General features: G+C 37.9%; 1 protein-coding gene across 3 annotated transcripts in view; it reads left to right on the top strand.

Annotated features, from left to right (window-relative positions):
• The window catches only part of CACNA2D1 (calcium voltage-gated channel auxiliary subunit alpha2delta 1), a 354,317-nt gene that overhangs the window by 193,434 nt on the left and 134,351 nt on the right, over window positions 1–26,532 (top strand). For all 3 annotated transcript variants that reach the window (XM_054399510.1, XM_054399509.1, XM_054399508.1), the window contains exon 6: window positions 11,139–11,268. In XM_054399510.1, coding sequence (XP_054255485.1) covers window positions 11,139–11,268 — 130 coding nt within the window. The remainder of the gene's footprint in view (window positions 1–11,138; window positions 11,269–26,532) is intronic.

The raw sequence follows: 26,532 nt of genomic DNA on the forward strand, positions 1-26,532 counted from the left end.
CAGTGGAAAACATGTCAGGTCTTTCTATTTCAAGGCAGTATAGGTAAGCTTGAGTCAAGCCCATAGGAAGAAAAGACACTCCTTTTATTTTCTATTGAAATGAAATAATCTATTGTCACAGGGAGATTCTTACATTTTTATTATTATTTTTTATTTAAGTGTTCCAGTTAAAAAATCTGTCAGGTTTGTATTATTTATTCAAAATTGTGCAAGGCTTCTCCCAAATGAATATATGTTTGAGGCTACAATGAAAAATACATGAAGATGAAATATATGACTGCCCCAAAGCTATCTCCTACCTGTGAAGCAGAGTTATGAAATAATAATGGCAAGAGTGATAACTGTCGTTGCAACATCCTAAAACAGATGAGGATGTTCTTAATGCAGAGAATCCTACCTTGAAGGCAAATTTGCACAAAAGAACAGTGCTTGGTCTCCCCATGCAGGCTAAATTTATTTCAAATCAAAGATCAACAACTAAAGCTAGTGATTCATCAGTTTAATGGACTATTTCTTCCTTCAAGATATCTCCTACTAATATCAAATGCATGAGAGATAACAATTGCAGTGACTCTAGTGTAATTGTTTATTGGTAAATAAAAGCAAGTCCAAAAGGTGAAGTTGTTATAGAACCACAGAATATTAGGGGCTGGAAGGGATCATTTAGTCCACACACACACCCCCCACACACCCCCCGGCAGAGCAGGGATCACCTAGAGTAAGTCACACAGGAATCCATCCAGGCATGTTTTGGATGTCTTCAGTGAAGGAGACTCCACAACCTCTCTGGGCACCCTCACAGTGAAAAAGTTTTTACTTATGTTAATGTGGAACCTCTTCTGTTCCAGTTTGCACGTGTTGCCCCTTGTCATATCATTGGATATCACTGAGAAGAGCCTGGCTCCGTGTCCTGATACTTGCCCTTCACATCTTTATAAACATGAATGAGGTCACCCCTCAGTCTCCTCCAACTTTGTTGGTTAGTTTTGGGTCACCTAGCCTGTCCTCTCCTTTTCACACACATGCTTAAGGTCCTTTCACTTACAGCGCTCCAATATGGTGGTATGCCAGATAAAGCAGTGACCTTGATTTCTATAGCAGAAAGTACAAGCAAGAGTGTTTTTATGTATCAACCTTTAGTAATAACTATAAGCTTCAAGTGTTATCACTTTGAGAAGCAGACACTGCCTGCAAAACTCTGCTGTTAATTTCAGAAGGCATGGTCACTTACAAGAGACTGAGCTGAAAAGCAAAATTGCTGAATATAAAATTGGTTCTGTTGTTTCCAGTGTTACTCTTTCCTCCAGTTCTCTTCATTAACAATGAAAAATAACTATGGCAAAGCCCCAGAGCTTCAGAACTGAAGCCTCTCGTTTTATTCAAGGTTATTTACTCTGTAGTTATGGGCCTGAGTCATATTTTCAGTAGGGCTGAATAGGAAACAATCTGGGGTTTAGATTCAGAAACATTTCTTGCCCACATGGCTGTGAGAGGCCATCTGTGCAGCTGCTTTTGTCTTGTGTCTTGAAAGTCTTTCACATGTTTAGTGCTGGTATATGAAAACGTGGAGTAAACCTACTCTTGCAGTTCATTTGTGTTGTGTGCTGCAAATAACTTTTCATCCATTGGGTAATCATATTGTTCAGATCCTAATAACTTTTGAATTCGGAATTCGTCTTCAGCTGATACTTTAAAAGTGTTTTTGTCCCCTGGTTTTGGTGCATTTTTTTGTTTGGGGTTTTGGTTTGTGGAGGTTTTCGTGTGGTGTGTTTGGGTTTTTTTTGGGGGGGAGGGGGGATTGTTTGTTTATTTGTTTTTCCCCTTTTTTCTGTTTGGGATTTTGTTTGTTTGGTTTGTTTTTTTTTCAGTTCTTTCAAAGCCTGACCTGTTTCTTCATTTTTTTTTTTTTCTCAGTCACTGTCAATACTATTGAAATTTGACAGCATTTTTAGTATTTCACCATATAAAAGCTATTAGAAAAAACATAAATGGTCTCTCATAATGTTATGGCATTTTACTTAAATTAGGTATATGGTACTTAGTCTCCAGGGAAAGTCTAGGGTCCATATTTAACCTGAAGGTCGGTGCATGGTTTAGTGTTCCCTACTGCTTTTATCTGCCTGGATACACTTGGCATTTAATTAATGATAAGCTGCATTCTATTCATGTAAAGCATGAATTAGTGAGTGATGTTTGTACAGTGTTTTGAGCCCAATTAGTATCATCTCAGAGAATAACAGAATAAAGTTAGCTTAGGAGGGTTTCTGGAGTTCCTGTAGTCCAACCTCCTTCTCAAATTAGGGTTTTACTTTTTAAAAAATATTTTTGACACAGAAGATGGTAGAAATGAAGAAAGAGCAGTAACTAATTAGTATGCTGCAGGATGTGCAAAATCTGGACCTAAGTAGTATGACCAAAGATAAGAATGAACTGTGAAACAGGATCAGTTGATGGCTTAGCAAAGCATGGCAAAGACAACTGCATGAGATGAGAAAAATCAAATTAATTAAATGTTCCCATTCAGTTGGTATTGTAACTAATTCCCAGCAAAGCATTAAGAAGATTTAACAGTTCTTGTTCTCCAGGGATATGATCTTTAATCAGATGCGGGGGTGGTAAAAGGTAGGCAGTGTAATTTATTCCAATAATAGTAGAGGAGTTGCTAGTTTGAAAGGTAATTGACTGCTGTACAGAAAATAATCTGGAGTGCATTTTGGTTCTGAGATGACCAAGTATTATATGGGACTTTTGTCAAGGATGGATTTTTATTTTATTACTTTTAATACACACGTTTTGAGTATGCTAAGGAGGTGTGAATGATCAATGATTTAAAGAAGGCTACACCCTATCCAACCTGTCTTTGAATGTTTCCAGGGATGGGGAATTTACCAGCTCTCCGGGCAACCTGTTCCAGTGTTTCATCACCCTCATTGTATAAAGTCTTAGTTATATTTAGTCTAAATCTACCCTTTGTTAGTTTAAAACCATTACACCTTGCTCTGTCACTGCAGGTCCTATTGAAGTGTCTGTTCCCAGACTTTCAAGTCCTTATTACATGAAAGATTCATTTATTCATGAAACCAAACTCATGATGCAGTGAAATTTTTAAATAATTTGGGTTAGAAAGAAAAAGAAAAAACTTTGTTAGATAATTTTCTGAGTACTTAAAAGTTCTGATCTGGAACTGTGAACCGTTAAGGTCAATAGGAAAGGTATTGAACCATCCATGAAAAGCTAATATAGTTGTGCATGCACTAGACAGGGATGATTCTGCAAGTAGAGACATAGAAATTATCAACAGAAGACAGTTTGTACAGTTCCATTCACTTCATTTGTTTTCTTACTTGCATATGGTAGTCAAATGACCTGTTCAGAAGCATATGGGAACACTAAAAGCACTGAGCCAGCAGTGTGTCCAGTGGGCCAAGAAGGCCAAGAGCTTCCTTGCCTGTATCAAAACTGGTGTGTTCATCAGGAGTAGGACAGTGATGGTGCCCATGTAGTCATTTTTGGTGAGACCATAGCTTGAGTACTGTGTTCAGTTCTGGGTGCCACAAGATAGGAAAGGTACTGAGAGGGTGCCCAGGAAAGAACAATGAGGCTGGGGAGGGATTTGGAGGGCATCATGTGAGGAGCAGCTGAAAGAGCTGGAGTTTAGCCTGGAAAAGAAGGGTAAGGAGAAATGTTATTGCTCTCTACAACTGCCTGAAAGGAGTTTGGAGTGAGGCTGCTGTTGGTCTCTTCTCCTAAGTAACCAGCAATAGGATGAGAGGAAATTATTTGAGTTGTGCCAGGAGATGTTTAGATTGGATATTAGGAAAAACTTCATTTCAGAGAGTGGTGAAGCTGCCTAGGGAGGTGGTGGAATCACCATCCCTGGAGGAGTTCAAGAAACTGTAGTTGTGCTGCTTCACGATATTGTTTAGTAGCCATGGTAGCTGGACTACAGCTGGACTCTTTCTTAAAGGTCTTTTTCAACAATAATGATTCTATGAAACTGGGCATGACACTAGTGTAGAAAACTAGTTCCCTGTATCTGAAGCTACCATGACCATCTGTGTGTGTATACTTATATTTATATATTCTTGTGTTTGTTTATATGAATTTGTATATATTCTTATGTTTGACATCCCTTTGTTGTCTAACCAGATAACATAAGAATTTTGAAGCTCTGAGCCAACTGTTTTCTTAAGGTTTTTTGTAACTTTCATTGAGTTTTGTCTCTGAGTAGAGAGAAGGACATAACTTTTCTTAAAATCTCTGTGTAGCTGAATGAAGGCTGCAGTCCCCCACTGCCACACAAACGAAAGTGAGGTAAACTTTTTACAGTTCTGTCACAACCATTTACATGCACTTGGCAGTTTTCCCACAGCTGGAAAATCACATCTATCAAAAAGGTAATAGAAACAGTTATTGGAAACAAATGCACTCATGACATTATCTAAAATGCAATGAAAGTGCTGTGGCTATTAGAAATACTGCCTCTTCAAAATTGACTTCTCTGTCTTGTCTTTAGAAGACCTGTTCCCATATTTTGTTAGCTGCAGGTATATTGCTGAGCCATGTGCTTCAAACAACATCTTATTTTACTCTCCCTCTCAGCTCCAGTTGTAAATTTTAATGGGGCCATCAGCAGTGTTGAAGGAGCTGTGCACATAGTTCTGCTGAATGACTTTCCTCAAGAAGGGTTAAGGAAACAACAGAACAGCGTATCTGATTTTGAATAAGGACCTGAGTGCAGCAAAAAATCTGTGGCTATTTTTTATATAATATCATAACTTTGTACAGAGCAGAACAGGATGTTCACCAAAAGAAACTTGGGCAGTGAGACTCAGAGGTTCAAAATTTTACAGTTTGTAGGTGAAAATACAAAACTTATTGAAGAGAGAAGGTAACCTAATAGTGGCCTTCCAGTACCTGAAGGGAGCCTACAAGAAGGTTGTGGAGGGAATGTTTACAAAGGCCTGTAGTGATAGGACAAGGGAAAATGGTCTTAAATTTGAGAGGAACAGATTTAGATTGCATGAGGGTGGTGGAACACTGGAACCAGGGTGCCCATGGAGTTGGTTGAGGACCCATACATGGAAATATGCAAAGTGAGTCTCTACAAGACTGAGCAACCTGATCTAGTGGAGGATGTCCCTGCTCATTATAGATGGAGTTTGAACTAGGTGACCTGAAGAGGTTCCTTCAAACCCAAACCATTCTGTGATTCTATGAATAAATGGAATGATAGAATTTTGGTCTTGCTAAAACCATAGAAACAGTGAAATTTTATGCAAAACAAAGCCTAGGGATACTAGGGTGAAAAGTAATATTCTTTTATCCTGATATGAAATATGTTCTGATGCTTTGAGCCACTTCTACATTGATCCTGAAAAGAGCTTGCCTGCAGAAAACAACTGAAGATTGCTTCAGTTTGCTTGTGGGTTTTCTTTATGTTTCATTGATGGTATTTTTTAAATTAATATCAGTTTTTTGGCCTTTGGTTTTCAACAGCTGCAAGAAGCAAAACCCACCAAGTTTGGGTTTGCTTTTTAAAAAAGAAAAATCTTATTTCTTCAGTAACCAGTTCTTTTCAACTAAATGAAAATTTATTAGCAAAGAAACAAAATCCACTGATCTTCCTCTGGCTGTGATGATAGAAAGTGAAATTGGCAGCTAAACTAGGCTAAAGCTTCCTGACATGACCTTCTTTCATTTTGGTTTAATGGTGGTTTGCTTTTCTATACTAAATGGATTCATTCCACAGGAAGGCTGGAGAGGAATTTTTCATAAGGGTGTCTAGCAATAGGACAAGGGAGAATGATTTGAAGCTGAAGGAAAGTAGGTTTAGGCTGGATCTTAGACTTAAAAGTTCTTTAGTATGAGAGTGCTGAAACTCTGGAATAGGTTGGCCAGGGAGGCTGTGGATGCCTCCTCCCTGGGGCTGTTGAGGGCCAGGTTGGATGAGGCCTTGAACAACTGAGTCCAGTTGAGAGGCAACCCTGCCATGGCAGGGAGGTTAGACTGGATGATCTCTAAAGTCCCTTCCAACCTAAGCCATTATATGATTTTTCAACTGGCACTTCTTAGCATAAAGCTTCCAGTTACCTCATGTGCATACATTGAAGGGCTTTGTGAACACAAATTAGAGAGAAGTTGCATTATTTCTTCTCAGTATTTGACGTAAAAAATCAGAATGTAAACCTCCGCTTTATTTTCGGTCATGCCAAAATTGGGTTAGCCAAGACCACAAAGAACAGCTACAGAAGAATCCACTTTACCTGAATTTTTGTTATCAGTTTACCTTTATTTTGATGGTGAACAATAGAGACATGAAAATATACTCTAGTTTAAAAGAAACAACACAGCAAACAACAAACTGACCTTAAAATGGCACAAATGTGAGACAAACAGTGAAATGGAGTTTGTTTGTCTCACAAGGGAGGGAGAAATAGGTCTGGAGATTCATTGCAGAGAAATGAGTAAGATATTTTGCTGACTGTCAGTGGTAGGTAACAATGTAATTCAATAAGTAAGGCCAGGTTTGAATACAGAGAAAATTAATCTTTGGACAGTATCTCCTGTGGGATTTTCCTGTGCCAGTATTGATTGCATTTCAGCTTCTGACTCGAGAGAAAAAATGGTTGGAGTTGGATTTTAATTATATTCACTTGCTGGATTACTTTCCTTCAAAATATGGTTTGCTGCTTTCCTGAAAAAAAATGGTTAACTCTGTTCCAAAACTGTACCAACCAATGGCATCATTTGTCAGGCTTTTAATAGATATACTAACCTAAAATAATTAATATCATTGAGGTTTTCCTTTTTAATCTTTTCTTATCTTTTCTAATTTGGACAACAGTTACTTTAGAGTCATAATTTTGATGAATAAAACCCAAAATTATTTTAAGTTTGTATAGAAGAATCCACTATAAACATTGGATGTGTAAAGCCTGGCCTAGCATTAGTCTTGACTGGTTAGGAGGTAGTGGCCTGAGTGAGTACAACGCTAATTCACCTGTAATTCTTCTGATAATTTTCTGTTGTGTGCAGCATAGTTCAGACACCTTTAGATTTAATAGTAAAATTAATCCCACATGAAGAAAATGGCAAAACTTGTATAGGGTTTTGTCATTTGGTGTCTTTTTTTTTTTAGGGGCAGATTCAATACTGGAACTGTACAGCACAAAATACTCTCAGGAAAAGTCAACAATAGGGATACAAAAAGCTTCTACATTACTTTATGTAGTTCTGGCACATCCACTGTTCTGCATCAATTAAATTGAGTTTTTTAGATTCATGTTCTTGTTTTGGTATCATGGCATATTGTTAGAAGGAACAACAGAGCAGAATTTTATCACAGGACTTTTGGGGGGAGCCTCTGTATGTATGCTGTTAGAAATGTGGCAAACACAGTAACATTTGAAAGTTTAAGGCATTCAGGTGGATTATTTAAACTGTTTCAGTTTCAACAAAGTTTAATCAAATTTTGTCAACAGATTTCTTCCATAGCACATGAGTAACAGAAGAGATTGAAAGCTAGTATCTATTTCTTGGACTGAAATGTAAATACAAAGCAGAAGAAAGGTGATTTTTGTGTTCAAATACTTCAGGAAAATTAAATATAATATAGTACGAAAACTTCTGTGCAAGGCCTGATGGGATGGACCTTGTGGTTCACCATCTTTCTCTTTTATCATCCCCTCTCACTCCAAAATATTTATTGTGGAAAACACCCATTATTTCTGGTGGTTTATTGTAATAATGTGGCTTGGTGATCCTTTTTGTGTGTGTGAAGCAGTCTGTGAAAATACTGAGAATTTATAGTCATTGGTATTAATTTCAGAAATTAGAGATTTAGGGTGTTTTAAAATCAAACAGCTTTCAGACAGGAGACATTCTCTCACATGGTTATTGAAATTGCATTTGAAGAACTACATAAACTCATTACATTGAACTGCAGGAAGTCAAAAGACAGACTCCATAATTTGTTTACTGTATAACATTCCAATTCTACAGGGAGAAAAAAATACACTGCATGATAATGTAGAATTAAAAAGCAATAAACACCAAAAAACTAAATAAAGATTGAGCCATATGATATTGTCTGAAAGGATCACTGTGTTGTTTGGAAGTATGGAATGCATAAACTGTTACTGATCTTGGCTCCAGTTTGTGCATTTCAAAATAAGTTATAATAGTTTGTAGAGGATTGACTTGTTTCCAAGTATATAAACCACTGTATCACAACCCCCTCTATCTGTCCTCTTTCCCAGCAGGACAGGGGAGAGGAAATAAGTTAAACAGAGGTCTTGTGGGTCTAGGTAAAGGCAGTTCTAATAAAGAAAAACAAAGGCTGTGCATGGAAGGAAAGGAAAAGATTTATTCTCTGTGTCTCATCAACAGGTGATGTCCAGCTATTTCATGGGAAGTAGGGCCTTAGGATACAATGGTTGCTCCAGAAGACAAATGTCTTAATAATGCAGGCCTTTGTCTCCCCTTCCTTTCTCTTAGCTTGTATTGCCGAGCATGATATTATATGGTATGGAATATCTCATTAGTCGTCTTGGGTCTGCTTTACGGGTTGACCCCAGCCTCCTGCCCACCTCTCTTGCCCTTTGGGAGGTAGTTCGGAGAGAGAGCCTTAATGCTGTACCATTCAGCAGTAGCCAAAACACTGGTGTGTTATCAACACCTTTCTAGCTACCAATACAAAGCACAGCACTATGAGGGCTGCTATGAGGAAAGTTAACTCAATCCCAGCCATACCCAATACACGGTTTAAACTTCTGGAAGATTTGAGAGAGTGGCACATTCCAAAACTAAGACATTGTCTTAGGAGCATCTAAATGGCAAAGTATGCCTGAGGGATGGGTGGCAAGATGAAGGTGATGGTCTCTTTTCAGTGGTGCCTAGTGATAGGACAAAGAAAGGATATAAGCTGAAACACAGGCGATTCCACCTTAACATGACAAGACGTTTGTGGTGAGGGTGACAGAGCACTGGCACAGGCTGTCCAGAGAGGTTATGGAGTTGTCTTCTCTGGAGATTTTCAAAACCTCCCTGTGTTCCTGTGCATCCAGGTCTAGGTGATCCTGCTTTAGCAGGGGTGTTGGACTGGATTATGTCTAGAGGTCCCTTCCAACCCCTAACATATTGTGATTCTGTGATATTCAGAGTTGTGTTGGGAACCTCTGTAACAGGTTGTTGTGTCCACAAAAATTGTTAGTGAAAATAATACCACACATGTGAAAGTAAAATACAACATGTCGGCTTAGGTGTTGTTCTTAGGAAGATAAAGGTTTTAGGTAATTTACACATGTCATCAATGTATATTATTTAATGCCATGATATACCTGGACTGTACACGGTAACAGTTTTCCTTAAAGATAAAATATTATCCTATTTGAGTATTAAATTATGCTTTTCCTTCTGTCTCATCCAACAGGATGAAGCATAAAGTAAGGACTTTAACTTATTTAGCATAAGATACAGCAGTTATGCTGCATAAAAGTAGTCAAAATTAGTACCCACCTCCTTTTCTTCCGTAAGTGTAATACACTTGCATTGTGGGATTCATCTCACCTAATTCTAGACAGCTATGTTGCAGACTTCTGCATCTAGGCAACTTGCCCTAAGGCTACTTTTATAGTCAGCGGAAAATAGGAGTCAATTCTAAGGTGTGATTGATATCATGGGAGAATAGGTATCTAATTAAGATGAGATGAATTGCACTCTGAAAATGCCCATTTCTCTTCACTGACTATGAAGGTAGCCTGGAGTGATGAGGTCAACACTGCTATGTTGTTGTGGATGTCACTGATTAGATGATTTCTGTCCTTTGTGTTTCCATGGGAAACCACCTTCTTGAAATCCATCAGAGTCTTCTGCTTACTTCAGGCAGCATTTGAATCTGTGCTTAGAATAATATTTGTCTGTAAACCTCTGAAGAAGCAGATAAGGATACAGGAGCTGAACTAGATTACTTTGTGAGTAAGTTAAAATTTAGCTGCCTTCTGTGATAGGGGATCAGACACAGTGGAAGCATGTAAAGAATAGCCAGCATGGCTAATCGTTTGGTATCATAATTAATTAATTACTGATTTAAGTGGCAGCCTACTCATGCCATGGGGCCTCCTGTGACCGTTTAAGCTGAGCCATATGAAGACAATATCACCTTCCCTCTGGTCCTCACTACCTCCTTGATTTCCGTACCTTGTGCAATTTTTGTAGCTGAGTGAAAAAAAATTCTCTGCTTTTCAATTTTTTAAAATATTGCCCAAATGACTAAGTGAACTGGAAGAAATCAATAAATTGGGGTGCAGACATATGAAAGAGGGTGGGAATCCAAGGCAGGTAGAGGATTGAGAACCTGGTTATTTGGGAACCTTTCCATCCAGGCATTTGTATATAAAAAGTTACATGAAATTTCATTGAGATTTATAATTAAAAGAAACCGTTCAACAAAATCTTTTTCAACCAGGAGTTCTAAGAAGGTTTCATTACCTTTCTTTAGGTGTGCACCACTGCTTCTCAAAAAGTCTGTTTATGAAATGTGTATTAGTAGTACCATTTAAAGATTTGTGATTTACCCTTTCCTGTCAAGCAGTGAGCACAATATCAGCATGGGGCAGAATAGACAATCTAGCTGTTGCTGTGCCACTGTGGGTGGTGAGGGGTAGCCCCATCCCCTGTCCCTTCTAGTGGGGCCAGTCAGCTTAGACCAGTACATTCTCCACCCATTATTCTAGACCATCTACATCATGGTCAGCAGCAATATCGTGCAGCACATATCATTTACTGTCTGTTCTGCCCCAAAGCAAGATCACCTTGCAGTACAAAACAGACTTCTCCACCCTCCTGCAACACAGAGCCAGTCAGCTTAACCAATACAACTATATAATCTAGAGAAGGAAAAAAATGAAATATACAGTATTTGTATTTAAGATTCAGGACAATTAATTACAAATAATAAAAGAAAATGAATCTGCTTTGCATTGTGGGTATAAAAATTCCAGGCACTTAGGAAATTTAGATGTGTAAGGTGTTAGGCTGAGTCTTTTATGTAAGAAGAGGCAAATATGAATGAATTTATTTTTTTTTTTAGCATACTTTGTAATATGTTGCCTTTGTACATATCTTTCTTTAACAAGCTGGAAAAGAACGACACAGAATCTGGCAGCCAGAGAATCAGACCTGTGTTTGAAGAAGATCCTGTTTTCCGACGGCAGACATCTTACCAGCATGCAGCAGTCCACATACCAACAGATATTTATGAAGGCTGTAAGTAATACATAAACAAAGTAATTTTATTTTCATGCTAAGCTTCTTATTTGTGTCCCATTCTTATAAACAAATAATCTCCAAACAAAATTTTAATCTGTATTTTTAGTACAGGTATCAGTGTCTTCCAAGATGAAAACAACTTCCTTTTTCTATGTTCATAATCATAGTATCACAGTATATTAGAGGTCAGAAGAGGGACCTCAAGAGATCATCAGGTCCAACCTCCCTGACAGAGCAGGAATCACTTAGGGTAATCCGCACAGGAATGCATCCAGGTGGGTTTTGAAAGTCTCCCAGCCTGTTCCAGTGCTCTGTCACTCTCACTGTAAAGAAGTTTCTCCTTATTTCCAGGTGAAATCTTCTTTGTTCAAGTTTGGAGCCATTGTTTCTTGTCTTGTTATTGTGCACCACCAAAGAGAGCCTGGCCCCCTCCACTTGACACCCACCTCTCAGATATTTATACACATCGATGAGATCCCCTCTCAGTCTTCTCTTCTCCAGACTAAACATCCTCAGGTCTCTCAGTCTCCCTTCATAGGGGAGATGCTCAAGTCCCCTAATCATCCTCGTGGCTCTCTGTTGGACCCTCTCCAGCAGTTGTCTGTCTTTCTTGATCTGGGGAGCCCAAAACTGGATGCAGCATTCCAGGTGTGGTCTCATCAGGGCAGAGTAGAGAGGAAGAAGAACTTCCCTAGACCTGCTGTACACACTTTTCTTGATGCATCCCAGGATAATGAAGAAATAATCGTTATCCGATTAAAAAAACCCGAAGCCAAACAAACCAACCATACCAAAGCAGCATTTCAATATCCAAAACAGTTTTATATTTTTTTAAGAGAAAGATATATTAAATAAGGTATTTTAATTTATTTATTTTTAATTTAGGACCCTAATTTCAAGCATTCAGTCTTGTTCCATAATCTCATCAGGAAGAAAGAGACCCTAATGTGACCTAAGCTTTTTAAAATTCATGGTCACAGTTCAGGCATCTTGTATGATATGGAGATGAAAATGGAAATGTCAGTATGATCAGGGAAAGAATCATAGCAGCTCCTGTTGTTATATGATGTGTTTGACTGATAGATGATAATTCTTGGATTCTGGCTTTAATCAGTTGTGAAGTGTACCTTAATTGCAGGATTACAAGGAAGAGACAGGCCATTTCCTTTGCTTTTGTTTCAAGAGAATCCTTACTTTGCTCTTAAAATGTTATAAAAACTTGCCTTCCATTATTAGGGCATTTGTAAAAACCTTGCAAACTTTGATAGAAGACTGCCCTCATAATTTTATGTAAAATAATTTCTTGTGTTGAATTTAACATTTCAGATCTTTCTAAAGACACTTATGTCCCTATGATTTCCATAGGAAAGATACCACTTTAGTGTCTGATAAAATAATAATGGACAGAAATGCACATTTTTTTTGAGAAAGGTAACTGCATGTGCATCTTAAATGCTTCATGAGAAATTCATAATCCTTTAGGCTTGTGTGTCATATGAATTACCAGAGATGGGGAAGCCTAGGAAATTACTGGGAAGACTAATTCTGCATGAGCAAAATCCTCTTGCTAAATAGCTAGATGGTTACAGATGGTATTTTCCAGAATAACAACTTGACAATACATAAAAAAAATTCAGATTTCATATTAATAAACACAATTGTCAGAAAGTTTTATCTTACAGTAACAACTTCAACATGTCTTCTGAAACACGGTGACCAGTTGGAATGTAGTCATTCACCAACAGATTTCCAGAACTGAAGTTTTCACGAGCAATCCCATCCACAAGTATTCTTAATAACCCTAGAAAGACTGATAGCATATCTTAAACACTGCAGTCATTTTTCTTCCTGTTCACATGGGCAAGCCTGTCATATCTTGCTAGAGGTTTCACTGCCCACTCTATAGTGAGGAGCAGTTGTACAGTTTGAAAATAGTTTGCAATCGATCTGCAATTCCTCATCTACACCACAGCCTGCCAGTGAATATTTAGAAAACATCTCTTACAAGTGTCTCTGTGAAACATTGGATAAGACACAGTTTACAACTTTTACTGCATTGAAACCGTTGTTTTTTTTAACTGAAGCAGAATTCATTTTTTTCTCCTTTATTGTGTATGTTTTGTAGAATGTCAAGTGAAACAAAGAATTGCTCTTTGGATCTTAGAGAACTGGTTTCACTGACTAGGTATTTGACTTGTCTACTCTTCCTTGAGATTAGTTTTCATTCTTCTGTTGCCTCTTACAGTAGCAGTGTGTGGTCTTTAGGGGAGAAGGATGATTACAGTTACAACCAGGCACATTCCTAGATCTGTATTTCACTTGGATCATGCTTTGTCAGTTTTGGTTTGGTGGTTTTTTTTTTTGACTCTGTATGAAGCTGGGAATTTAAGAATTGTTGATGCTTAAACAATATATATGCAAGACATCTTTTCTTCCCTATTCAGGTTTCATTTTTGTTAGTTATTTATTATTTGAAAAATATTAATCAACTATTTAATTTGTCGTATGGAATTGTGAATGTGTGAATACATCCTCTACAAGCCCTTTGAAACTGAGAAACTGGTTTAGCCAGTAATTCTCTAGTGGTGTACCTCTTGTTTAAATCTGACAAACTAAGTGCTATAAAATATTCTTTGACCTCCTACATATGTAGTGATTTTTGCTTATCTTGAAATACAGCGATAAGCTTCTTATGAAGTAATTCCTTTTATTTCACTGTAGAAATATGTGACCCATCATTACAAGATATCCATTCACTACATCTAGGTTATTACTTCATGGGTTACATACTTGCAGAAAGAAATATTATAAAGAAGTTAAGGTTGTTTGTATCTGATGCTAATGTCTAAGTAGAGACAGGGGAAAAAGTCTAGAGGGTTAATTTGCTGCCTATTTCTGAGGATTATAGCCCCACTGCACAAGAGGACAGTTCTAATACAACAGATCTAAATCAGGCTTTCAATTTGTTATTTTTCAAGATTCCTATTTAGGTTTTGAAATAAAATCAGTCTGCTACTGAAAACAGAACAGACCCTCAGGTCCTCTTTCTACCACATGCACTGGGAATTAGTCATGCATCTCCTATTAGTAATAACAGAAGTCTTATTTCTAAATCCCCATTAAAACTGTACCCTGCTTATCCCTAAGCAGAACACGGGAATTCCAGGCCAGAAAGAAGAGGAAATCCTTAGCACAAGGCAAGTGATGCTAATCTGCCTAGTGGGTATCAGCACACATTGCCCTCACTGTCTGAGATGCATAATGTGCCATCTGCTGCAAGTGTTGCCCTAGATGTTAAGTCTATACTGGTGTTACAGTTTTAGGAAAGATGTTAGGCAAAGCACATGGACAAGGACTGAACAGCCCCAGCTCCCCCAGCCTGTCTTCGTAGCAGAGCTGTTTCAGCCTACTGATCATTTTCATGTCCCTGCTCTGGACCTGCTCCATCTGGTCCATGTCCTTCCTGTGTTGAGGGCTCCAGAGCAGGACACAGCACTCCAGGTGAGGTCTTACCAGAGCAGAATAAAGTGGCAGAACCACTTCTCTCCATCTGCTGGCCATGCTTCTTTTGATGCAGCCCAGGATATCATTGGCCTTCTGGGCTCATCCAGCAGCACCCCCAAGTCCTTTTCTGCTATTGATATATTTTGGTTATAAGTGAGAAACTGAAGCTAATCGGAACTGCTTTTGTCATGGTTTCTTCTAAATCAGCTCTGTTCGTGTGTGTGTTTGTTCACAGCTTTAAATTAGAAAGAGAAGTTGGATTAGATCATTATGTATATCTCATGCAGATGGCATAAGAAACTACTGTTTCTCCTAATTTATTTTTTTAAATACTTGATGTGATGTTACTCAGTGAGTTGCTTGTGAAAACACATAGTGAGTGAAGTGGACCCTAAAATGAATTTTCAGTGTCATCTTGTTTTAAATACCAACACTATGGCTTGGGGTAAGTATAAAGTCAATGCTAGTTGCAGCTGAGTCCCTAAGTACTGCCTGCTTGGCTCAATATTAAACCTGAAAGGAAAATGCTGATGCAGAAGCTTAAGAAAAGAACTCTAGGGCCTGTGTTGCTTTTTGTGATCTGATAATTAGGATTCCCCTTTTCTCCCCAAGTAGCTTACTAATACTCTGAATGAAAATCCTTTTAAGTAAGCAGCAAAAGAGAAACAGCTTTTCTAACTTGATGAAAAAGCTTAGTTCTGTCAGAATTCAGAAGGCAAATCAACTTGAACAGTATCTTCCACCATGAGAAGGTATTTATATTTTGCTGCTGGGATTATATTAGTGTTACTGGACCCACAGTCTAGCATTTTAGCCTGAGACCAAGTTTAACATGATTTCCCTCTCAAATTATCAAACTTCATTTACCGTCTGTATACTTCAGTAGAGAAATACTCCAGATAACTCTGTCTCCTGATCTTCTAGGTTCTTATTTATTAACTGCAGAAATTTACCTTCTGGTTGATATCTTTCATCCCACATTACCTTTGGTAAACAAATATGAGGTATCTAAAGAGATATTTAAAGGAAAAAATCCCACAAACAAAAACAGCAGCAACAAAAAAACAGAACAAATATGTATTGCTGAATCAGAACTTCAGAGAGTGTAGCTGTACTGACATAGAATTCCCTGTGAAAATCAAATTCCACAAAATCAAGTCACATTTTAGTATGTTATGAAATAAAATATAGAAATAATTAAAATTTGTATCCTAATAAATCCAGGAAATTATGAGCTTATTTATTTTGTTCATGTCTTTTTTTTTTTTTTTAAAAGAAGCAAAACTAAAAAAATTGCCTTTGGGTTTTCAAGTAAAGTGACAAGGCCTTGACTGGATTGCTATGGGGTTTTTCACAGTGACCTCTTTGGGCACCATCAAAACCAACACTTTCTATATGATGTCATTCCTGTTGTTTTAACCAGAAGTTCATCTGCATGGATCTCTGACATGATAAAAGTCTTCCTAAATACTCAAAGGACATGAGCTGAACATGAGCCAGCAGTGTGTCCAGGTGGCCAAGAGAGCCAATAGTATCTTGGCCTGTATCAAAATTGGTGTGTCCAGCATGAGTAGGACAGTGGTGGTGCCCCTGTACTCATTTCTGGGGAGGCCACATCTTGAGTACTATGTTCAGTCTTGGGTGGCACAGGATAGGAAAGATGTTGAGGTCCTGGAGTGTGCCCAGAGAAGAGCAATGAGGCTGGGGAGGGGTTTGGAGGGCATCATATGAGAACCAGCTGAAAGAGCTGGGGTTGTTTAGTCTGGAAAAGAAGGATAAGAAGAGATGTTTATTGCTCTCTACAACTGCCTGAAAGGAGTTTGGAGTGAGGATGCTGTTGGTCTCTTCTCTCAAGTAACCAGCAATAGCATGAGAGGAAATGGGTTTGAGTTGTGCCAGCAGAGATTTAGACACTAGGGAAAATTTCTTTACTAAGAGAGTGGTGAGGGGTTGGGACAGACTGCCTAGGGAGGTGGTGGAGTCACCATTCCTGGAGGAGTTCAAGAAGCTGTTGATGTCGCACTTCAGGATACAATTTAGCGTCATGGTAGTTGGGTTAGGGTTAGACATGAAGTATTTTCCATTCTTAATGATTCTATGATTTATTGTTTAAGATTTTTTAATGCCATGGTGATATTTAAAAAGTCGTATCAGAAGCCAAACTCCTGATACCTGGTTAAACTGGTTATTATGGTTCTGGCTTCAAGAAAACAGAAAACCATACAATGAAGAGACTTCCAAGACTGATCTCCGAAGTTCTTTAATTCTGAAAACTCAGTTTGAAGCAGAAAGTTGCCAAAACACCTTTGTGTTACTACTTCTCCCCCTCTGCCCCCCCACCCCCCAAGTGTGTAATGTTAATTTGCATAGTTTGTAATAAAATAAATGAAAAATAATTTTCTAGGGAGTTGACTGCTGATTATTGTTCAGTGTAGCTACCTCTCTCTGCAGATTCCTTGACCGTGGAATGTGATGTGTATTCAGAATTACCTTCCATACTAGAGCAGGCCCTGAGATTGTAGCATCTGTTAGGCTGCTTGACTGAGTAATGTCGAAGCTGTGCATACTGCCAAAATCTGTTTTGGAGGCCAAATGATTATGGCTGCTTCTCAGATCCCTTTCCCTTCCTTCTGCAATGTTTTCTGTCTTATGCACAGCTTAGCATAACAATTAATATTGAATCCTCTTATACCAAGAGAGGAAACTTGGCTGTTCTGTAAGATTGGCCATGTTTTTCTGGTAAAAACAGTTAACAGTGACATTTGAATTTTACACTACAGACTGCAAAGCAGAACACAGAATATCAGTAGATCTTTAATGGAAAAAAAAAAAAAAAGGAAAAATCTGACAAAGATCTTGAGAGAGTGACTGGTGCTTGTGTGTGGAATTCTTCTTGTGTGCTGAGGAGAGCGTTGTAAGGATTCTTTATGTTATAAATCTGGCTTTACATATATATATATAAATAGGTTGATATGGGCTGTAGACATTGTCCAAAATTAGGTCCTCATTGAAGTGAAAATATCACTTCAATTTTTTGTGCATCACCTAAAAGCTTCTGTCAATATGAGGGATGGAAATCATGTTCTCAGACTTGTTCTGCAGTAAGGGAATTGCAGAATGATAGGGTTTGGAAGAGATCTCTGGAGGTTATCCACTCCAACTTTCTGCTGATGCCAGGCCATCATAAAGTTACTTGGCCCTTCTGTAAGTGCAAATTCACAGCATATTAAAGTATTTTCAGATTCACAGCAATTTGTGTCATTACTTATTCAAAACTCTTTCCAGACAAATATAAGGGAATGTGGGAATAAATATTTGTTGCAAGCTCACAATGAAAATAAACATTTAGACATGTTTGAGTGTATCAATCAAGTAGATATGGTGATCTGACTACTAGGAAAAATGTGCCTAATTGCTTGAAGTAAATAATGTCTAACAAGAAGACACTAATTTGTGGAAAGGACTTCATAGGAAAATAATAAAAGGTGTTCTGTCTGAAGGGTCTTAAAACCTATTTTAAATGGAAGTGTAAGAGGTTTGGGAGTATTCCTCAACTGATTGAGAATCTGTCGATTCATTCTCCTCCACAAGTTAAGTTTCTCTTTTTGGTTCATACTCAGTTTTACTATGTTGAGGTATGGGTAAGGAAAGGGGAAGAAGTATGGCCTGCTCCCTTTTTTAGTCTTCCTTTTTTACTATTTAATGTCTGTTTATTCTTATTTTTCATGTGTTTCTTGGCTGCCCTTTTCTTATTTCTGCTTGAGTCTGCATTTTGTCTGTGGTTTGTTTTTTTTTGGTGTTTTGTTTTTTTTTTTTCATTCATTCAATAGTAAAGATTCTGGATTCTTCAGCTTTATTTCTTCTCCAGGACTCAATATGCCTCTCTACTTTCTCCTTGTCATCATGTTTTTTACCTGTTAGGCATCTTATTTCCAGTTCATTCTTCTCATCTTCTGATTCAGCAGATATCTGCATAACTGCTGTTGTCTGTCTTCTGTCTTGTTTTATTGCCTTTAGTACTTCCCTATTGTCTCTAAGAGCATCTCTTGTAATGTTTCATATCCCTCTTGGGTAGTATTTCATAAGTAAATAGCTTTTGTCCTATTTCTGCTGAAGATGACGGATATCTTGCAGCCTCGGCATCCTGTCTTCTTTACTGTGTTCTCTCCCACTGCAGTCCCCTCTGCCTTCTTGGCTCATCTTTTGGGTTTCTTTAATAGTTCTGTTACAGCATATAAACCTTTGAATTTTATATACATATAGTTTTTTTTTTTTTTAATTACAATGTTCCTTTCTATCCTTTTCTTCACAAATATTCATCAGTTTTGTCTCCTTGGGTTAATTTTTAGTGAAAATATGTAGTGGAAAAACAACCCTGAACATTATCCAGTGGATCTGTTTATATGGATTTACACTGAGTTCTGAGTTAGTTAAATAAAATTGAATAAGCTATGTATGCACGCAAGCATGCCTGCGAGCGCACTTGTGCTTGAAGTACCTGCTTCTTAACAGGGCTTCTGAGCTTGAACAAGACTTTTCATTACCTGCCCTTTTGGTTAGAGCCAGCTCTGCCTGCACATGTCCTACACCTAAAAGCACATTTTTTTTTTTCAACCAGTATAACAATTAACCTAAGCATCTGTTTAAAATGAGACCTGGACTTTTCCATCAATTAACATGATAACATTAGTTAACTCTACTGAAGTAGGCCACACAATGCAACTTTCAGCCCAGAAGGCAAATTGTATCCTAGGCTGTATCAAGTGGAGTGTGGCCAGTAGGGCAAAAGTGGTGATTCTGCCCCTTTACTCTGTCTGCTCCTGCAAGACCCCACCTTGAATACTCCATTCGGTTCTGGTGTCCCCATCATAAGAAGGACATAGAGCTGTCGGAAAAAGTCCAGAGGAGGGCTATAAAAATGAACCAAGGCCTGGAACACCTCTGCTATGAGGATAGGCTGCAGGAGCTGGGGTCATTCAGCCCAGAGAAGAGAAGACTTGGGGGGACCTTAGAGCTGCCTTCCAATACCTGACAGAATCCTAGAGGAAGGTTGGAAAGGAACTTTTCATTATGGTGTCCAGCGATAGGACAAGGGGGAATGGTTTTGATGCTGAGGGACAGTAGGTTTAGCCTGGATCTTTGAAAGAATTCCTTCAGTACAAGAGTCGTGAGACTCTGGAATAGGTTTCCCAGGGAGGTTGTGGATGCCTCATCCCTGGGGCCATGTCGGATGAGTCTTTGAGCAACCGAGTCTAGCTGAGAGGCATCCTTGCCCATGGCAGGGAGGTTGGAGTAGATATCTCTAAGGTCCCTTCCAATCTAAGCCATTCTATAATGATTCACCTTGCAAGGGGTTTAAATGATTCTTTTGTATACACTTAGACACACCACCCTTTAAAATGATCCTCTGTATAACTTCATTCTCTGGGGTATTTCAGGGGAAGATATTTGCAGTTTTTAACCTTTTGGCCTGTTCCTGTGAAAGTCTGTGTGGTTTTGCTATCCATTTATTTCCAGTAGCATTTGAAAGCACTCAAGCCCATTTAGGTCAGCACCTTACTTTGTAATATGAGGAGGTAAAACAAAACAAAAAGTTGCTGACCACAGGAGAAAGAGTGAGAAGAGGAAGGGGGAATATCAGGCCTTCTTAGTTGGCAGCTGAAAATTGAAAGTGCACTTGGGTAGCTCAGCTTGATGAGCTGAAGGAAATAAGATAATAAAATCTTAGAAAATCTTCTGGAACATGCTGACAGAATGGCTCATAGCAAATTAAAAACAACAACACAAGCCCAAAAGAAAAAAATAGTAAAAACAACAATGAATGAAACAACAGCAACAGCAAAAGCCACATAGAGCTTGACAAAGAGGAAGAAGAATTAAAGACTGGGGCTGTAAAAAGGCACCTACATCTTCAGAGCCCTGCGACTCAAATGTTGATGTCGTACCATATGAACTAGTTTCCAGGGATGCTTGAATTAATGCTGATTGGCTACATGAACACCCAAAGAGATTGTAGTGTCAGTTGGTATCTTCTATTTTGCATATACCCAGCAGGATGAAACCAGATTTTTGTAGCCACACTGTGCCAATAACAGATGTTTGGAAATTATTTCTATTCCCATGGTTCTTATGAGTGCTGGGTTGACCCTGGCTATATGCCAGGTGCGTGTGAAAGTCACTTTATCACTTCCCTCCTTAACTGGATAGGAGAGAAAATATAGTGAAAGGCTTGTGGGTCAATGTAAGGACAGGGAGAGATTACTCACAAGTTACTGTCACAGACAAAACAGATTCCACTTGGGAAATTAATTAATTTGCTACTGTTTGAATCAGAATAGGATAATGAGAAATAAACCCAAATGTTAAAAATGCCTTCCCCGCACTCCTCCCTTCTTCATAGGGTCAGCTTTACTCATTGATTTTCTCTGCCCCCACCAGTGGCACAGGTGGATGAGTAATGGACACTGCATGGGAACCACCTAGCTGGAGGGGATGCTGGAAGATGTTAATTTAGTATTTCCTAGTAATTTTTCTTCAGGCAGTGAGGAGGCTTTGATTATTTGGGCTGCTGGTATGCTTTTGTATTGCAGGAAAAAAAAATAATCTCAGGAATGAACATTTTGTTATGCATCTGATTGAAGTTTCCACACAGCCAGGACATACCAAATCTGTATTTTGTATGTTGTTTCCATGTAATTTCATTGAGTCCAAATAGAAGTGCTCAATCCCTGGGACAGCATGCTGAGTATTAAATACTTTCAGTTTTGTTGCTCATTTGCAGGGCTCCAAAGGAGAATGTCTACCTTTGCCTCTGAGTTTGATGTTTTTAATTTCAGCTTCACTACATGAAGGTGCTCTAAAAATTATTCTATCTGAATATGACACAAATGTAATGTAGAAACAACTTAGTGATGAATCAGAACCAGGACGTACAGTGTAGTTGGCCCTGTGGCTAATGTGTTCCTATAGTGTAATACTGAAATACTGTGCCTAGGAAGGCCATTGTGATCTTATTTCTCAGAAAAAGAGCCAGTCACTTGTTGAGATGTAAATAGTACAATATTCTGGCATCAACAGTCTTGATACCAATGATTATAGAATCATAGAATGGCTTAGGTTGGAAGAAACCTTAGAGATCATCTACTCCAACCTCCCACCATGGGCAGGACGCCTCTCAAATAGACTCAGCTGCTCAGCTGTTAGGTTATATGGTTTAAATAACTTGCACCTCTTTCTTTTATTTTTTTTTCTTTTCTGGAATCCATTTTGTTTTTTTCTTCAGATAACTTAAAACAGAAATTCCTTTAAAGTTAATTGAGTTGTATCCAAAATTGCCTATTTGTGGTTATTTATAATTTCATCAACCATAACACATTCTTCCCTCTTACCCACTCTCCATATGTATTGGTGCTGACTGACAAGTGTGAAGAATCTGCCAAGTCAGACTGCAGCACTCAATCATCTTTTGGGTCCTATTTTAAGAAGGGTGTGAAAAAGGAAAATGTTATTTAAAGAATAACTATAATTAGGATCTTAAATTCTCTTATACAGTAATCATTGCAATAACCTAGGTGTAGAATATAAATAGAAACAAATCTACATTTTCTTGGTTCGTTCTCTGAGAGGATAGAATTTTGGATGGTGTTTAGCTTTTTCTGTCTGGAAGGAGAATTTCAATATGCAGAATATACTTTCACGTAAAGTGTTTTGATTCTATATAGAATAGTTTTTTGCAATTAATATGGAACGTTTCAACGTCAAAAGTGGTTTAATTAAGTGGTTATTGATGTATCTTCTTGTGTAAGAAGGCTAAGATTCAAAAATACAGAAAAGGTAAAGGTTGCAAGTGATTGTGTGGGCCACAGAATTTGATTTCCTTTTATCCAGATATCATCTTTATATCTTTAAAATAATAAACACACATTTGTGTGAAGAGCATTACAACAGTCAATAGATCTACAGAGAAATTCTTTATGTGTCTGAAAGGCACAATGTCACAATGTCTTGAACTTCCCTGGGTAATCAGGGAAGAGCTCCCCAGGAATATTTCTCAAGTGGGGTGTGGCAGTTAATTATTACTGCACAGGACAGAACTGAATTGGTGATGTTGCGAGTGGGTTACTTTCTCCCACAGTCAGGAATTCCCTGGGAAGAGATATGTCAGAGAGTCGTGCCACCATTCAGAGGGACCTCAACCAGGTGGAAAAATGGCCTGACAGGAACCTCGTAGAGTTAAAAAAGGGGAAATGCAGAATTTTGCATCTGGGGAAGCATAACCCAGGCACAAGTATATGCTGAAGGCTGCTTAGGGGTTCTCAGCACTGGTGAGGCCACAACTTGAGTACTGTGTCTAGTTCTGGGCTTCACAGTACATGAAAGATACAGACTTCTTGAAGTGAGTCCAGAGCAGAGCCATGAAGATTTTTAAGGATCTGAAGTGTATTACAGTTAAGGAGAGACTGAGATAGCTTGGGTACTTCAGCCTGGAGATGAGAGGGCTCAAGGGAATCTTGTCCGTACGTAGCAATGTCAGGTGGAAGGGAACTGAAAATGATGGAGACAGACTCTCTTCAGTAGGGCCTAATGACAGACAAGCGGCAATGGACATAATTAAAAGACATTGCATTTTTCTCAACTCAAGAAAAAATAAGCCTTCTGTTATGAGTGTGCTCAAACATTGACACAGGTTGCCCAGAGGGTTGTGGAGTCTCCGTCCTTGGAGATAACCAAAACCCAATGGGACACAACTCAGAAAAATCTGCCCTACATTCAGGGAGCATCTTTTCTTAGATTAAATATTTGTAATACAGGAATTAATTACTTGGGTAAGAATTTTGGGAATTCAAAAGGTGTCCAGATTGTCTCAAATTGAATATTGAATTATCTATAAATTACCAGGCTGACAGATTGCAAGACTAACTGTAGTAAGATCACCTGCAAAAAATCTCTGGATTTCTTGTTTTGTTTTGTTGATATTTGGGTTTTTGTGAACATAAGCCTAGAATTCAGTGTTTAGTCTTTTAGGCAGTGTTTGCTGCACATGGCTGGCTGACATGTAATGGCATGCTGATCCAACAGAAAGTCAGTGTCTTGCCAGTAGCTTAAGCGCAAAGTGAAATGGAAACATTTATTTTCCACACGAGACATTGATTTATTAACAACTTGTTATTGCTACAAATTACTGAGATGTAGGATAGCATTTCCCCTTCTTTGAAGCAGCCTGCTGTGTTCAGAATGAGTTACACATTCCAGCAGCTTCACATAGATAAAAGCTGTTTGCATCCAACAGGCTGTTATCCAAAATATGGACAACACTTAGAGGAAATACAAAATCATGATTATTATTGTTAAGAGGTGTGCTTGTTTCTTCTTTTTAGATTATTTATTGTTTTCAACATGCACGTTCTGGAAATACTAAGAAAACAGATGTTTCCTTATGATTTTCTAGTACATCTGATCTATTAGCTACTTTAGCAAGAGTTTTGTTGTTTGTTATAGCAAAATTCTTTTGTTTCACTTTAGATGTGCTGAAATAATTTTGTAATACTGAAAAGTATTTTCCGCTATTCTTTCTCTATAAAGTGATCCTATTATTTAGAAGCTGAGAAAAGTGGAGGATATGAAGCTTGTAGGACTCTTCCTCAGAGACTGGTAACTTCCTGGAGTCTCTTAAGTTGTTTGAAACAAAATTATTGAAGTGTAGTAGAATACACACTACATAAACACACATAAATTTGTAGTAAATTGATTTGAAAATCTAAAGCATATCAGAAAAATAATATGGCATATATTGCTTACATACAACATAAGAGTGGCCTTCCAGTAACTGAAGGGGACCTATAAGAAGGCTCCAGAGGGACTGTTTCCAAAGGTCTATAGTGATAGGCCGAGGGGCAAAGGTTTGAAATTGGAGAAGAGGAGATTTAGATTGGATGTTAGGAACAAGGTCTTAGTCATGAGAGTGATGATCACTGGAACAGGTTGCTCAGGGAGGTAGCTGAGGCTCACCAAGGCTCTGAGCAACCTAATCTAGTGGAGGATTTCCCTGCTTGACTGCAAGGGGGTTGGACCAGATGACCTTTGGATGTCCCTTCCAACCCAAACCATTCCGTGAATCTGTAACATAAGATAACATATATCTTTCATATACAATCCAGCAAGTAATTTCTTTAGTTCATATAGTTTTATTTTCTGTGATCTCTGAAAGATTCTTTGCACATTTTGTTCAGCAGCAGCATACTGAAATTTAACATCGTCGTCAGCCAAGTAGAAGGCTGGAAGGTACAGTAATGGGATTGTGATAGTAACAAAAGGAGAGAGAAAATAAGCCAGAGATAATAAAGACGTGTTGTGCATTCTATAAACCTCTAACTTGTGTGTGCTGGTAATTAGCTGGTAATTCAGGTCATAGATTCAGATTCTTACATAAACTAAGAAAAAAGTTAATTGTTTTTTTGTTTGTTGTTTGTGGTGTTTCTTTATTTAATTTATTTTTTTAATTCCTAAACCAGTGTAACTTCTGGATGTAAAAGAGAACATGATTTTATTAGCTTGATAATTTACGTATTCTTGAAAAACTGGAAGCAAGCTTTTTTAGCTACTCAAAGTACACATAGATCCCTTTAGGTTAACACACAGCTCTGAAACACTGAAGAATCACTTTGTATAGTAACAGCAGAGAGATTTCTGTGGTGCAAAATGTTTTATAAGAAATAGTCTAATGAAAGACATGTCTCTTTCTAATATATCTATCTATAGGTCTTCTAGAGAGAAAATATTTTTTTCTAAATAAATAATTCTAAGACATTTACCTTCTATGCTGTATCTTGGAATTTTATAAAAGTCTGCTCCACTTACAAACATTTCACTTTTAGAATTTTTTATTCTGATCATTCCCTGGTACCATTTCTTGAATATATTTTCTTAACAGCTTTTGTTGAACACCACAGACTTCTGTGGAAGTACATAAATTAATGATAATCAGTAAATTGAAATTCTATCCAGTGTGCAAGTCAAACTTGTTGGTGCTCTTTTTAAAGAGCTAGTTTACATAAATTTATTCAGGTTTATAGAAAATGCTGTTATATGCAATTTTATATGTTAATTATTTCATACTTTTCTGTACCATTTAAATGAATTGGACAAATGTAAGGCCTTACTTCTTTTATATATCTGGCTCAGTCTTCTATTTCAAAACAAAGCTTACCTTTTCTCTTTTTAAGGAGGGATTTGTGCCTAACACCACCAGATACTTTGTGCACCCACAAAAATATGTGAGGAAAATGCATTCTTCAAAGTAAAAAGTACACTAGCAGTCTGCCAGTCACTTAGCAAATGCATCAGGAAGCATTCTTCAAATGCACTTGAGGAATATGGATTTGTCTCTGCTTTGTAAATTAGTAATGGGATTTGAAGTATCAGAAGTCTCTTTGTTTTCATCATGTGGCATGCTCTGAAGGTTTTCTCTTCTAGTGATTTTTTTTTTTGAGACCTGGCCTGACAAAAACTCTTTTGATCTCAGATAGTTGTCTCAGATGTTAATGTCTCATACAGCTTCCTAAGGAAGACAGAGGAAGAGGCAAAATCTGGTTTTAGCTAATTTATAAAATCTGTTAAGGGATAAATCACTTGCAGGCACTACTTCTATGCTGTCACTTCTGCTTTCCTCCAAATACAGTTGTAAATTATATCTAGGAAGATATGTTTGTTTTATTTTGTTTTGGGTTTTTATTCATTTATCTGCCATAAAATATTGTT

This window comes from Indicator indicator, chromosome 3, assembly GCF_027791375.1.
Source record: "Indicator indicator isolate 239-I01 chromosome 3, UM_Iind_1.1, whole genome shotgun sequence".
NCBI lineage: Eukaryota > Metazoa > Chordata > Aves > Piciformes > Indicatoridae > Indicator > Indicator indicator.